The sequence below is a fragment of the Myodes glareolus genome, chromosome X, assembly GCF_982192425.1.
Source record: "Myodes glareolus chromosome X, mMyoGla1.1, whole genome shotgun sequence".
In the NCBI taxonomy this organism is placed as follows: domain Eukaryota; kingdom Metazoa; phylum Chordata; class Mammalia; order Rodentia; family Cricetidae; genus Myodes; species Myodes glareolus.
The window spans coordinates 114,396,305-114,411,872 of NC_142053.1; the positions used below are offsets into that span (position 1 = coordinate 114,396,305).

At 41.0% G+C, this 15,568-nt stretch overlaps 1 protein-coding gene across 5 annotated transcripts in view; it reads right to left on the reverse strand.

Annotated features, from left to right (window-relative positions):
• Nucleotides 1-15,568, reverse strand: part of Ctps2 (CTP synthase 2) — a 127,483-nt gene that overhangs the window by 78,959 nt on the left and 32,956 nt on the right. For all 5 annotated transcript variants that reach the window (XM_048440641.3, XM_048440645.3, XM_048440643.3 and 2 more), the window contains exons 9-13: nucleotides 8,910-9,042; nucleotides 7,329-7,417; nucleotides 4,981-5,075; nucleotides 747-809; nucleotides 614-657 (exon numbers count right to left, since the gene is read on the reverse strand). In XM_048440641.3, coding sequence (XP_048296598.2) covers nucleotides 614-657; nucleotides 747-809; nucleotides 4,981-5,075; nucleotides 7,329-7,417; nucleotides 8,910-9,042 — 424 coding nt within the window. The remainder of the gene's footprint in view (nucleotides 1-613; nucleotides 658-746; nucleotides 810-4,980; nucleotides 5,076-7,328; nucleotides 7,418-8,909; nucleotides 9,043-15,568) is intronic.

Sequence of the window (15,568 nt, forward strand, 5' to 3'; positions counted from 1 at the left end):
TATTTGTGTGCACACATACGTAGATGCCAACAAAGGCAAAAAGACAGTGTCAGATCCCTAGAACTGGAGCTATGGGTGGCTATGAGCTGCCTAATGGGGGTACTGGGAACCAAACTTGAATCCTCTGGAAAAGTTGCGAGCACTCTTAGCCACTGAGTCGTCTCTCTAGCCCCATGACTGAGTGAGTATCCTGGGGGAAAAGGGAATGGGCAGGTGAGGACTAACAGTTGCCATTTCTTAGAAGAATAGATGGCCACCAATGTGGAAAATAGGAAGACTGGGGACAAGACGAGAGAAGGGACAGCTCGTTTATTTATATTAGCTGTTAGAAATTGTTGTCACAGTCAATTTATTCCTTTCCTAAACATTAAGCTTGAAAGCTGCTGCAAAGACAAATCAGGCAGAGCTGTGTTTCTTCAAGGCACAGCTGGCAAGATAGACTAGTGAGAACAAAGCAGTTGGAAGCAAAAACAATAGGAAATAATAAATTTATATATAATGTTTAAAGTTCTGCCACTGTTAGGAGAAGACAGTAATTACCTGTTACGGAGCTAGGTAAGAAATGAAACAGAATGACAATGACTGGACCCAGAAAGATCTACAAGCCACTTACCAATGGAACTGGAGTGTTTGGCTCGAACTCTGTAGAATTAGCATCTAAAGACAAAGACATTTAGTGGTTTACCAATATTGCTGACACATGTTCTTGTTTTAAATAAACAGTGCTTAGTAAACCTTAGACTTACCTTCCAAATTCAGGCAGTTTCTTGCAAACTCAATCACTGCCAGCTGCATCCCAAGGCAAATTCCTATTAGGAGAAGCACATGAGCATGTTTTCTATCTAGTGACATTTTGTGTTCAACTGTTTCCTGAAATCTCTAAGAATGAAGACTTCAGGAGAGGAAGACTTCCCGCTTAGTTCCCTGTGATCCCCTTAGCACCCAGAATAGTTCCTGGAACTATTGAGTTCTATTGAGTGATAGCAGTCAAAACTAAAGGAGCAACCTAAGGTCCAGAGGTGAGCAAGAAGCCACTGGAAGACAGGTGAGGACCAGCTCCCAGAAGACAAATATGCCATCTGCCACAGCTATTCTTGAACCAAGGCACCTATTGGGCTGCAGAACTGTTTCAAAGACCTTGACCTTCTCAGAGCATGTCTAACAACACCCCGACTCAAGAGGAAGTCTCCTCGAGCTGAGATTTCACACTCCCACCTCTCAAGATTTCACAACCAAAACATGGCCTTGGCCACATGGCAACCTGAGGTTGGCCAATCTGAGGGCGACCTCCTAATCTGAAGGGGAACTGCTAATCTCAAAGAGAAAAGGAGCAGCAGGGGCTAGCACCAGTGCTATGGCAAAAAGCAGGCTAGAAGACACAAAATGAAACTGAGCAGGTGCTCAAAAAAGGTAGAAGTGGTTTGGAGAGGTGGTTCAGAAGTTAGGAACACTCGTTGCTCTTGCAGGTCCTCAGCACCAACATATGGCGGCTCAAAAATATCTTTAACTCCAGTTCCAGAAAGAAAAGCCCTCTTCTGGTCTCCAAGGGTACTGCATGCATGTGGTACACAGACACACATACAGGCAAAATACCTAGACACATAAAATAAAAATAAATCTTAAAAAAAGGTAAGTGGAATGCAAAGGCCTGGGTCACTGCAGGCCTGTTGCCATACAGATGATTTTGAACCTATCTCCACACTCACTGTAGCCCATCAACTCCCTCCTATAAACAGACAGCAAGGAGCATTCCAGATGCTATTACAGATATGTGATCCAGGAGATGCAAGGGGAGAAATCATCAATGCACCAACATTCCAGGGTTAAAGGGATACACAGGAAATGGTTTAGTGCTCAAGGAACTTCAGAAAGTTCCACGCGGCTAGTACATAAAGAGACATGATGCTGTGAAACAAAGATACATATCTGTAATCCTAGCACATAGGAGGTATAGAGAGGAAGATCGGGAGTTCAAAACCAGCCTTGCTACACAAGTTCAAGGCTCAATTGAGGATGGGGATATGAGAGAAAATAGGTTCAACATACACTATATACATGTACAAAGCATGTATATTGAAAAAATAGAGTAAAACAGCAGAAATGTGAAAAGAATTTCACTGGCCACTTTATACATTATTTATATTTATTGACAGACCAGATATAGCATGCATTGTATAAAACAGAAGCACTTGAGGCTGAAGAGATGGCTCAGTAGCACAAAGAAACTCTATCTTAAAAAACAGAGAGGGAGAGAGGGAGAGAGGGAGAGAGAGAGAGAGAACTTGTTTTCTTCCAGAACAGCCAGTTTCGATTTCCAGCACCCACATGGCAGCTAACAAAACCCTGGAAATCTAGTGCTAGGGAATCTGGCTTCTGACCTCAAAGACTACCAGGTACCCATGTGGTGCACAGACATAATGCAGATAAAACAAAACAGGGTACTTATTGGTCATTTTGTCTTACATGCCTTTAATTGTACAAAACAAACAAACAAAAAAGAATAAAGAGCACACATGAGAGACTTGAGAACAACTTGCGAACATGCCATACAATGAAAATCACATCAGAAGCTTTAACCAAGTTTAAATGGAAACTGACTTTACAGAGAGATTTAAAGAAAAAAAACAAATAGTCAAGGGCAGAGCTGTAGCTCAGTGGACTGAGTGCTTGCCTAACCTGCTCAAAACTCCAGGTTCCATTTCACACTAAAGCATAAACTAGTGCCTGTCTGGAATCCTAGCATTAGGGAAGTGAAGATAGGAGGATCAAGAGTTCAAGGTCATCCTTGGCTTTACAGCAACTTTGAGGCCAGCCTGAGCTATATAAAAACATCCTGTATTAAAACATCCTGTGACAGTTTGAATGAGAATGGCCCATAGGCTCATAAGTTTGAATATTTGGTCTCCAGTTGGAAGATGTTTCGGGGGTGACTAGAAGAAATATTACTGCAGGCAGGCCCTGAGGTTTCAAAAGACTTGCCATTTTGAGTTAGCTCTCTTTGCGTCCTGCTTACAGGTCAAAATATGAGCCCTCAACTACTGCTCCAGGGCCATGCCTACCTGCCTGCTGCCATGACCCCTACCATGATGGTCATGTACTCCTCTCCCTCTAAACTGTAAGCACCAAATAAACCCTTCCTTCTGTAAGTTGCTTGGCCATGATGTTTTATCATAGCAATGGAAAAGTAACTAATACACATGCTCTTTTTGTGTGTGTACATGACATATATACACATGTGGGGTGATAATTCATACCCAAGTACAAAGGCCAGAAAAAACGTCAGGAGTTCTGAATTCTCAATCTCTACTTCATTCCCTTGATACAGGGTGAAGAAGCTGGAGCTTGCCAATTCTTCTAGGCTAGCTTGCCCCAGCAGCCCTCCTTTCTCCCTACCCCCACACACAGTGTTAAAGTTTTATGCATGTACAGTCATACCAAGCTTTTAATGTGAGTGTTGGGGATCAAATCAGGATGTCTGTTGCCCACTGAGCCATCTCCCCAGCCTTAACACCCCATCTTAAGAAGCAAAAATTAACAATGGTCCAAATGAGCTTAGGTCAGAATAAAGCAAAGGAAGTATCAGGGATTTTTATTGGGAAAGAGGTCCCAAAATTATGGAGTATCCAGAAAAAGAGCAGGTAGTAGAAAAAACTAACATCTAACATTCTGCTGATAGTAAAAGACAGCAAATCTTCCTTTCAGCTCACAAAGCCACCAGAATACCTAAAACACAGTGGGCAACTGGGCCTCCATGCCTCTCCTACCTGAATCTACAGCAGCAGAGCTGCCTTTAGCACATCCAGCTCCCATGTCATCTGGCTTGACAAATTACAAACTAGGCTTCACAAATTAAACGAGAGCATTCAAAAGACCTGTCTCTGAAGATATAGTCATATATGCCCAGTATTTGGGATGCTGAGACAGGAGGATAGCTTGAACCAAGAGATTCAAGATCAGCCTAGACAAACACAGTAAGACGGTAAGACCTCACCTCTTTTAAGAAAGAAAAAAGACCTGGTATAAGCAACTTTTAACAGAGCTACTCCTGTGGCCCTGACTGATTTTTCTGTATTCTCTTCTCTAAAATGAATGTAAGTTTCAACTTAGAGCTGTGGATGGAGCACAGTAGAAGAGTGCCTATTTAGCACACATGAGGTCCTGGGTTTCATCCCCAGTACCTCACATACACACGCAAAGTTTCAACTTAAGCGTTTTTTTGTTTGTTTGGTTGGTTGGTTTTTTGGGGTTTTTGTTTTGTTTTGTTTTGTTTGCTTTTTGTTGTTGTGTGTTCACTCATTTGTTTCTTTTTTCAGGACAAGGTTTCTCTGTAGCTCTGGCTGCCCTGGAACTCACTCTGTAGACCAGGCTGGTCTCAATCAGACTCACAGAGATCCGCCTGCCTCTGTCTCCTGAGTACTGGGATTAAAGGCGTGCACTCCACACCTGGCTTAAGCACTTTTTCAAACAGGCTACTAAAGAGTTCTGGGAATAGCTTTTTGCTGGAAGTGCTAAGAGGACTGGTAAGAAGAATACAGGGACAAACTTCTTCCAGCTTCTTGCAACTCAGAGACAAATGTTTCCTATAAACTGGAAGTAATAATTCTAGGCTTTACAAGTCATTGAATCGTCAACTATGCAGTCATGAGCAACATGCAAAACCAACTGGGTGGTTGTGTTACAATAAAACTTGGTTTACAAAAGCAAGCTAGGAGCCACATTCAGTTTGATAAGCCCTGTAGCAAATGATTTGGTGCCTGACTTTCAAAAGTAAGTTCACACCATCACAAGAACAAACCTTATTACATGTTACCCCAACTAGTGTAGGACACCTACCTTAGGTCAAAAACATGAATAAGAGCTGGCAATATACCTCCATGGCAGAGTTGCCTTGCATGTATCCTTAAAGCCCTAGGTTCAATTCCTAGCACTGAAAAAAAAAAATACGTAAAACTCATAGGCTTAATAAATAAAAAGTTTTACCCAGAAATGGAATCTTCTTTGTCCTTGCCCAAGAAATTGCCTGGAGTTTTCCCACTGTTCCTCGGAGTCCAAAGCCTCCAGGCACAAGAATGCCACTGAAATGAACACAAGATGAAAATAAAGTTGACCAGTCACCATTTTAACAATACTTTTAATTAATTAATTACTCTGTGTGAATGAGTGTGTCTGTGGGTCCATGTGGCAAGTACATACCACAGTGAAAGTATGCGAAGGTCAGAGGGCATCTTGTAACATTTGGCTCTCTCCTTCTGCTATGTGGGTGCCACGTATCGAACTCAAGTTGGCAGACTTAGCAACAACAACTTTTACCTACTAAGCCATCTCACCAACCCACATTACCTTTATTTTTAAAACTTGTGTTTTCATCAGTTATGTCCAATGTTCCCAAACTCAAAGCTTGGCATAATCACTAGTGAATGTCTGAGGTCTATTTTCAGAATAGGTTACATAATTAAACATCTTTGAAGCTCAACCTTATGGGGACATATGGGGACAGTTTCTTGCAATTGACTTTAATATATTTTCTGATAGGTATTTGTGGCTTTCGACTACAGTAACTGAGAAATTATGCTCAATAAAAAATGTGGACAGCCAGTCATGGCAGTACATGTCTATTAACCCAACACTTAAAAGGCAGAAGCAGGAGGATTGCTACAAGTTCCAGGCTAGCTGACTATGGCTAAACAGCAAGAGTCTGCACCAATAAAACAAAACAAAATCAAAGACTACAATGACAACTGTGTTGGTGAAATATACTCATAATCCCAGCACTCCAGAGGCTGAGGCAGGAGGATTCAGAGTTCTAGGCCAGTCTGGACTATATAATGAAATCTGTCTCAAAAGGCAAAAACAAATAAATAAAAGAATATGAAATAAAAGAATTAGTCAGGCAATGGTGGCATATGCCTTTAATCCCAGCACTCAGGAGGCAGAGGCAAACAGAGCTCTGTGAGTTCAAGGCCAGCCTAGTCTACAGAGTGAGTTCCAGAACAGCCTGGGCTACATACAGAGAAACCCTGTCTCAAAAACAAAACAAAAACAAAACAAAACAAACAAAAATTTCTGAGGGCTGGCAGAAAGGGAGAAAGAAAGAGAAACATAAAATGAATGAAAATAAAAATGGATTAAAGTCCCTTTGTTGTTAAATTTTTGAGACAGGGACTCATGGAGCGCAGACCAGCCCCAAACTCACTCTATAGACAAGACTAGACTTGAAATCTGAATCCTCCCACCTCATTCTCCCAAGCATTGGGATTACAGGTATATACCATCACACCTAGCTGGGTTCTAACTACTATATAAAAACTTGCAGCATCTTACATCATCAGAAAGAGTTAAGCTGATAAAAGCAGCCTATGATTTCAGTGGCCAATTAAGTAACAGTGAATGAAAATGCCCTGGCTAGAGCAAACACTTAAACTAAAAACAACGGTTTGAGCTTTGTAGCTTTGAGACCAGTCTGGTTTACAGAGAAAGGTCCAGGATAGCCAGAGCTACACAGAAAAAGCCTATCTCAAATAACCAAAAAAAAAAAAAGTTCAAGGGAAAAATCAGGAAGGTCATAGTAACCTCAAGACACAATGCTGCCCCAGGGTTCTCTCAATTGCTTACAGAAAGGAGATGGGACGGGGAGAACCAGACTGTGTGAAGGGTTGGGGATACAGCTCAGTTGTTAGAGTACTTGTCTAGGCTGGGCGGTGGTGGTGCACGCCTTTAATCCCAGCACTCGGGAGGCAGAGGTACGCAGATCTCCGCGAGTTCAAGGCCAGTTTGATCTACTAGAGCTAGTTCCAGGACAGGCAACAAAGCTACAGAGAAACCTTGTCTCAAAAAACTTGTCTAACACATAGTCCTAGGATTCCATTCCCAGCACCCCATAAACAAGGCATGATAGTGCATGTCTATAAACCCCGAACATAGGAGGTGGTCACCCTAAGACATACAGTTTCCAGGCCAGCCTGGGCTACACAGGCCTTATTTCAGCAATTAATTAATTAATTAATTATAATTAATTAGTAAACACATGGAAAAGAAAATCAGAGAAAGGTGCTGCTTATACTTAATTTTCTATATGCAGTAGGCATCACGGCATCTTTCAGTAAATCGGCACTCTTTCCCTCCCCACCCTCCCCAAATAAAACCACGCCCACTGCCCATGTCACCTAAATGCAATGTTGCATGAAAGCTGCACAACCACCTACAAAGACCACCCGAACTCCTAACTACTACTCCAAAAGCACAAAACTTAGCAACCGAGGCAAGTGAAATAATTACAGAGAAACCATAATGACATTGTCCTCCTCATGTGGACAGTTCCCGGTACTCACTCAGCTAAGCATAGCTTCTGCCAAGCTTCATGGAACTTCACAGGGTCCTCAGCTTTCATGACTGGCTCCAGATCAATAGAGTCTATGTACTAAAAAGCAAAACAATAACATCAAGAACCCAACAGGTTGAAGGAACATTTACAATACTACAGCTATCTAACAGTCAGTCGATAACTGAGAGCTAGTCTAGCTCAGTAGTAGCTCATGAGGCCTCACTCTTCCCAGATCTTATAAAGTACAAGTGAATTCAAGGTCAGTCTGGCCAAATTAGCAAAGCTCTTTCTCAAAATATAAAATTAAGAAGGTTAGGAATATAGCTTAGTGATATAGAATTTGCCTCATATGCTCAAAGTCCTAGGTTCAAGGCTTGTACCATGAAGTGTAAGGAAAGGAGAGGGAGATGGAAAAAGAGAGACAGAAGAGGGAGAGGAAGAAAGAAAGAAAATGGCCTGGCCACTAAATCTCTACTGAGCTTCCCAGTAAAGAGCACTTTACACAGTTATCACAGGTCACCACTGGGGACTTCAGCCGAATCTATGCAACTCCATGTTGGAAAGGCCTCTGGTAAGCTTGTGCTTGCCTTTCCCCAGATTCTACCAGATAGGACTCGTCCACTTGCCGATGTTCCTTTGTATTCTCTGGCTATCATAAATCTTAGACATGGCTGTATGTCGAGTCCTGTCAGTCTTCCTATTCAACTTTCCACATAGCAGTTGGACTTAGAAGCACTTCATCACAATCTGCCTCTTTGGAAATTTATAAATTGTGTTTGTTTTGCCGTGCTGTGGAAGGACCTAAGGACTTGGTCACACTAAGGAAGCACTCTAGCACTGAGCTACATCCCCAACTGTGATGATTTGATGGAGAATGGCCTCCCATAGGCACATATGTTTGAATGGTTAGTCCCTAGTTAATGGAACTGTTTTGAGAAGGATTAGGAAGGGTGGTCTTATTGGAGGAGGTGTGTCACTGGGGGGGGGGGTCTTTGAGATTTCAGAAGCCCTTGCCAGGGCCAGTGTTCCTCTCTCTGCCTGTAACTTGTGGATAACATGTGAGCTCGCAGCTGCTTTTCCAGCACCAAGACTGCCTGCCTACTGTCATACTTCTGCCATGATAATAGACTAACCCTCTGAACCTATAAGCAAGTTGCCAATTTAAAAAAAAAGTTGCCTTAACCATGGTTTTTCTTCACAGCAACAGAACAGTAAATTACGTTTATTTGTTTTGCAGTGCTGGGGATGGAACCTGCTAAATAAACTAAATAAACTAAATAAATGGATCATGCTAAATAAACTCTCCAGCACTGAGCTACAATCCAATCCAATCTGCTTCTTTAGAATACAAAATACTGGAGCGATGGAACTATCTAGAAAAGGCGTGGAGAGACGGTTCAGCGTTAAGAACACCCACTGCTGGGTTCCCAGCACTCATATCAAGTGGCATAGAATCACCTGCACCTCCAGTTTCAGGGATCCAGTGACTCTTGCACTCACATGTACTCACCCACACACAGACATAGGTACACATACAAATAACTAAAAATCAATAAAGAAGTAGCTAGAACAGCAGGCTGGAACTCACCATCAGATTCAACTTGTAATTGATGGCCAAGGCTGAGTGTTCCAATGCTTTGAACACAGAGGCATAGCAGTCCCTGAGTTTGGTGTATTTACCAACCAGGGCGATGGAGCATATTTTCTGCAGTTTTTCATACCTGAGAAGGGAATCAAGTTCAAAATCCATATTTACACTATGAAACATCACAAGCAACAATGCAGCCACTACTCTTATTCCAAGTACTTTTCAGAACCTTAGAAAGAGACAAGACACTCAGTGTACTTGACAGAAATCTCTCCTCCAACATGCCAAACTCTGGTCATCAAGCTGATTTTAAAAGCATGAGAAGCACTGGGGCAAGACCTAGGAGCCGCCTCCCCACACCTGCAAACAGCCCCCATGGCATCTGAGAGCACCAGAGCCTTGACCCTGCCTACACTGGAGGGTGAGGGTCTGGATTCCGGACTGGAGGGTATTAATGTCTAGGTCCTAGACCCTGCAGGCACATCCCATGCCTTATCCCCACTCAGCGAAGCCCCCAAAAACCGGGAGCAGCCTCCCACACCCAGAACCATCCCCCACAGCATCTGTGACCACCAGAACCTTGACCCTGAAGACACCTAGAGAAGGTGAGTATCTGGGTCCTCGGCTGGAGAACCCTACTCTTCAAGCCCCAGCCCTATCCCACCCCACCCTGGCACATTCCATGCTCTACCCACACCCAGCAAAGACTCGGGGACCTGGGAGCAGCCTTCCCACACCTTGGATCATCCTTCAAGGCATCAGCAAACACCAGAGCCTTGCCTCCTCCTACACCTGGAGGAGCCTCAGAGCCATATCAGTGTCCATCAGAGGCCTGAAACTGCCTGCACCTGGAGGAAGAGGGACCTAAGTTACAGGCCCCGACTGCACCAACTGGAGGAAGAGGGACACCCTGAAGCAGAGACCCCCACCTATACCCACTGGAGAGAAAGGAATGGGCAATATGGCACCACCAAAACTAGTGGTTCAACATCATCAAGACCTGAATATCTCAATGCAGACAAAGCAGAAGAAAACCACCTTAAAAATAATTTTATGAAGATGATAGAGTCCCGTAAAGAAAAAATGAAAAATTCCCTTAAAGAAGTGGAGGAAAAGACAAAAAAAAAATTGGAAGCAATCAACAAATCCCTTAGAGGAAGCAAAGGAAGCCAAGAAAAAAAAAGCAATCAAATGGAAAGGAAATGGCTCAAGACATGAAAACTGAAATAAAGACAATAAAGAAAACACAAACCAAGAGAATTCTGGGAATGGAAAATGTCTGCAAACAATCAGGAACTACAGATGCAAGCATATCCAACAAACTATGAGAGATGGAAGAGAGGTGTCGAAGATACGATAGAGGAAACAGATTCATCAGTCAAAGAAAATGTTAAATCCAACAAACTCTTAACACAAAATATCCAGGAAATCTGGGGCATCATAAAAAGACCAAATCTAAGAATAATAGGGATAGAAGATGGCAAAATCCAGATACAGGCACAGAAAATATATTGAACAAAATTACAGAAGAAAACTTTCCCATCCTAAAGAAGGGCATACCTATGAAAGTATAAGAAGCTTACAGAACATCATATAGACAGGACCAAAAAAGTGTCTCCTCGCCACATAATAATCAAAACACTAAACATACAGAAGAAATAAAGAATATTAAGAGCTGCAAAGGAAAAAAAAAACAAGTAACATGTAAAGGCATACATATCAGAATTACACCTGACTTCTCAGCAGAAACTCTGAAAGCCAGAAGGTACTGGACAGATCTGCTGAAGACACTAAGAGACCACAGATGCAAACCCGGACTACTATACCCAGAAAAGCTTTCAATCACCATAGACGTAGAAAACAAGATGTTCCACGGCAAAACCATATTTAAACAATACCTATCTACAAACCCGGCCCTACAAGTACTAAAAGGAAAACTCCAACCCAAGGAAGTTAGCTAAACCCACAAAAACACAGGCAATAGATAACCACACAATAGCAAACCCCAAAGAAGGGAAACATAATACAATACCAACAATAACAACAAAACCAAAAATAACAGGAATTAACAATCATTGGTCAATATCTCTTCATATCAACGGTCTCAGTTTATCTATAAAAAGTCACAGGCTAACAGAATGGATACAAAAATAGGATCCATTCTTCTACTGCTTACAAGAAACACACCTCAACTTCAAAGACAGACATTACCTCAGAGTAAAGGGTTGGGAAAAGATTTTCCATAAATGGGCCTAAGAAACAAGATGGTGTAGCTATCCTAATATCTAACAAAATAGACTTCAAACTAAAATCAATCAAAAGAGATGAAGAAGGACATTTCATATTCATCACAGGAAAAATGCATTAAGATGAAGACTTAATTTTAAACATCTATGACCCAAAACAAGGGCACCAACATTTGTAAAAGAAACATTACTAAAGCTTAGATCACACATCAACCCACACACACTAATAGTGGGAGACTTCAACACCCCCACTTTACCCAATGAACAGAATTGTCAGACAGAAACAGAACAAAGAAATAAAGGAACTAACAGAAGCTATGACTCAAAGGGTTTAACAGACACCTATAGAACATTCCCCTGAAACACAACAAAATATACCTTCTTCTCAGAACCTCACGGAACCATCTCTAGAATTGGTCACATACTTGGTCACAAAGCAAACCTCAACAGATACAGAAAAATTGGAGTAACCCCTGTAACTTATAAGATTGCCATGGCTTAAAGTTAGAGTTCAACAACAACACTAATTGCAGAAACCCCACAAACTGATGGAAATTGAACAACACTCAGCTGAATCACCCCTGGGTCAAGAAAGAAATAGCAAGAAATTAAAGACTTCCTAGAATTCAATAAAAATGAATACACAACATACCCAAATTTATGAACACTTTGAAAGCAGAGCTAAGAGGAAAGTTCATAGCACTAACTACCTATATCATCAAAAACATGTACTAACCAAAATTGGAAAATTCAAAGGAAATGAACAATTTTCTGGATAGGAACCACATACCAAAATTAAATCAAGATCAGATAAACAATTGAAATAGATCTATAAGCCCAAAGAAATAAAAGCAGTCATCAATAGTCTCCCAACCAAAAAAAAGCCCAGAGCCAGATGATTTCAGTGCAGAATTCCACCAGAATTTCAAAGATGAGCCTATACCAATACTCCTCAAATTGTTCCACACAATAGAAACAGAAGGGACACTGCCAAACTCTTTTTACAAGGTGACGGTTACCCTGGCACCCAAACCACACAAATATGCAACTAAGAAAAAGAATTACAAGTCAATCTCCCTCATGAACATTGATGCAAAAATATACAATAAAATACTGGCAAACCAAATCAAAAACACATCAGAAAAATCATCTACCATGATCAATATGATCTTCATCCCAGAATGCAGGTATGGTTCAACATATGAAAATCTGTCAATGTTATCCACCATATAAACAAAATAAAAGAAAAAAACACATGATCATCTCATTAGATGAAAAAAAAAGTCTTTGACAAAATCCAACACCCCTTCATGATAAAGGTCTTGGAGAGATCAGGGACATAAGGAATATAACTATACATAATAAAGGCAATATACAGCAAGCCGACAGCCAACATAAAACTAAATGGAGAGAAATTCAAAGTAATTCCACTAAAATCAGGAACAAGACAAGGTTGTCCACTCTCCATATATATTTAATATAGCATCAAAGCTCTAGCTAGAGCAATAAGACACCAAAAGGAGATCAAGGGGATACAAATTGGAAAGGAAGAAGTCAAACCTTCACTATTTGCAGAGGACATGATAGTTTACATAAGTGACCAGAAAAATTCTACCAGGGAACTCCTTCAGCTGATAAACACCTTCAATAATGTGGCAGGATACAAGATTAACTTAAAAAAAATCAGTAGCCCTCCAATATACTGATGATAACCGGACTGAGAAAGGAACCAGAGAAACATCACCCTCCACAATAGCCACAAGCTACATAAAATATCTTGGGGTAACTCTAACCAAACAAGTGAAAGACCTGTACGACAAGAACTTTAAGTCTTTAAAGAAAAAAACTAAAGAAGATATCAGAAAATGGAAAGATTGCCATGCTCTTGTATAAGTAGGATCAACATAAGAAAAATGACAATCTCACCAAAAAGCAATCTACAGATTCAATGCAATCCCCATCAAAATCCCAGCACAATTCTTCACAGACCTTGAAAGAAAAATATTCAGCTTCATATGGAAAAACAAAAAAACCAGGATAGCCAAAATATCCTGTACAAGAAAGGAACTTTTGGAGGCATCACTGTCCCTGACTTCAAGCTCTACTATAGAGCTACAGTAATGAAAACAGTTTGGTATGGTCACAAAAACAGACACATGGATCAATGGAATTGAATCAAAGACTCTGATATTAATCCACACAACTATGAACACCTGATTTTTAGACAAAGACGCTAAGACTATACAATAGAAAAAAGAAAAGCATCTTCAACAAATGGTGCTGGCATAACTGGATGTCAACGTGTAGAAGAATGCAAAAGGATCCATATCTAGCCCCATGCACAAAACTCAAGTCAAAATGGATCAAAGACCTCAACACAAATCCAGTCACACTGAACCTCATAGAAGAGAAAATGGAAAGCAGCTTTGAACACATTAGCACAGAAGGCCACTTCCTGAATATAACCCAAGTAGCAAAGACACTGAGAGAAACAATTAGTAAATGGGACCTCCTGAAACTGAGAAGCTTCTGTAAGGCAAAGAACACGGTCAACAAGACAAAACGGCAGCCTATAGAATGGAAAAAAAATCTTCATCAACCACATATCTGACAGAGGGCTGATCTCCAAAATATACAAAGAACTCAAGAAACTATATATTAAAATATCCAATAATCCAATTTAAAAATGGGGTAGAGATCTAAACAGAGAATTCTCAAGAACTGGAATCTCAAATGGCCGAAAGGCACTTAAGGAAATGCTCAACATCCTTATTCATCAGAGAAATTCTAATCAAAACAACTCTACCATCTTACACCCGTCAGAATGGCTAAGTTAAAAAACATTAATGAAAGCTTATGCTGGAGAGGATGTGGAGTAAGGGGGAACCCTCCTCCATTGCTGGTGGGAGTGCAAACTTGTACAGCCACTTTGGAAATCAGTGTGGCGATTTCTCAGAAAATTAGAAAACAATCTACCTCAAGACCCAGCAATACCACTGTTGGGCATATACCCAAAAGATGCTCAATCATACCACAAGGACATGTCTCAACTATGTTCACAGCAGTATTATTTGTAATAGCCAGAACCTGGAAACAACCTATATGCTCCTCAACCAAAGAACAGATAAAGAAAATGTGATACATTTACACAATGGAGTACCACTCAGCGGTGAAGAATAACGACATTTTGAAATTTGCAGGTAAATGAATAGATCTAGAAAAAAAAACACATTGAGTGAGGTAACCCAGACCCAGAAAGACAAATATGTGTTCACTCATTAGTGGCCTTTAGACAAAAAGCAAAAAAAAAAAAAACCTACAGGCCACAATCCCAACCCCAGAGAAACTAGAACAGCAAATAGGATCCTAAGAAGAACATACATGGAACTACATAGGAAGATGAAAAATACAAGATCTCCTGAGTAAATTTGGAGTGTGGGGGTCATAGGAGAGGGTAGAAGGGGAGAGGGGAAGAAGAAAAGGGAGTGGGGAAAAACGTATAGCACAATAAAAACAATAAAAAAAGAAAAAAAGAAAATAATCATGAGAACTCATGTAAATGTAAGATGGGTATAGTGGCCCAGCTGTAATCCCAGGGCAAGGATGGTAGAAATGGGTTCCCCAGGACAAACTAGCTAGCCAGATTAGCTGAAACAGCAAGCTACAGAATCAGCAAGAGACCTGTCTCAATATATAAAGTGGAGATATTGAGAAAAATATCATTTGTCACATGCATATACATAAATATGCATGTGTACCTTACTGACGTAGGAGAGTCTTCTATCTATCTGTTGCTTTCATTGGTTAATTAATAAAGAATACTGCCTGGCCTGATAGGTCAGAACATAGGTAGACAGGGAAGACAGAACTGAATTCTGGGAGAAAGAAGCAAAGTCAGGCAGAGTCAGAGAGCCGCTGCCACAAAGCTGCCAGGTCAGACATGCTGAATCTTTCCCAGTAAGCCACGACCTCATGGTGGCACACAGATTATTAGAAATGGGTTGAATCAATATGAGAGAGTTAGCCAATAAGATGCTACAGACAATGGGCCAGGCAGTGTTTAAAAGAATACAGTTTCCACATAGTTATTTCGGGTGTAAAGTTAGCCGTGTGGGAGCCAGGATCCTGGCGGGAACGCAGCCTGCTGCTCCTTTTTACAACACCTTACACACACACACACACACACACACACACACACACACACACACACACGTGTGCAAAACTGCATAGATAAATGCAAAACAAAAGTAAGCTGGGGTCCAGGATGTGGCTCAGTTGGTAGAGTGTTTGCCTAGCATGCTAGAAGTCTTTGGCTATATGATCCTCAGCACCATGTAGAAATGGGCATGATGATAACACAGCTGTTATCAATCCCAGCACTCAAGAAGTGAAAACATAAGGATCAGAAGTTCA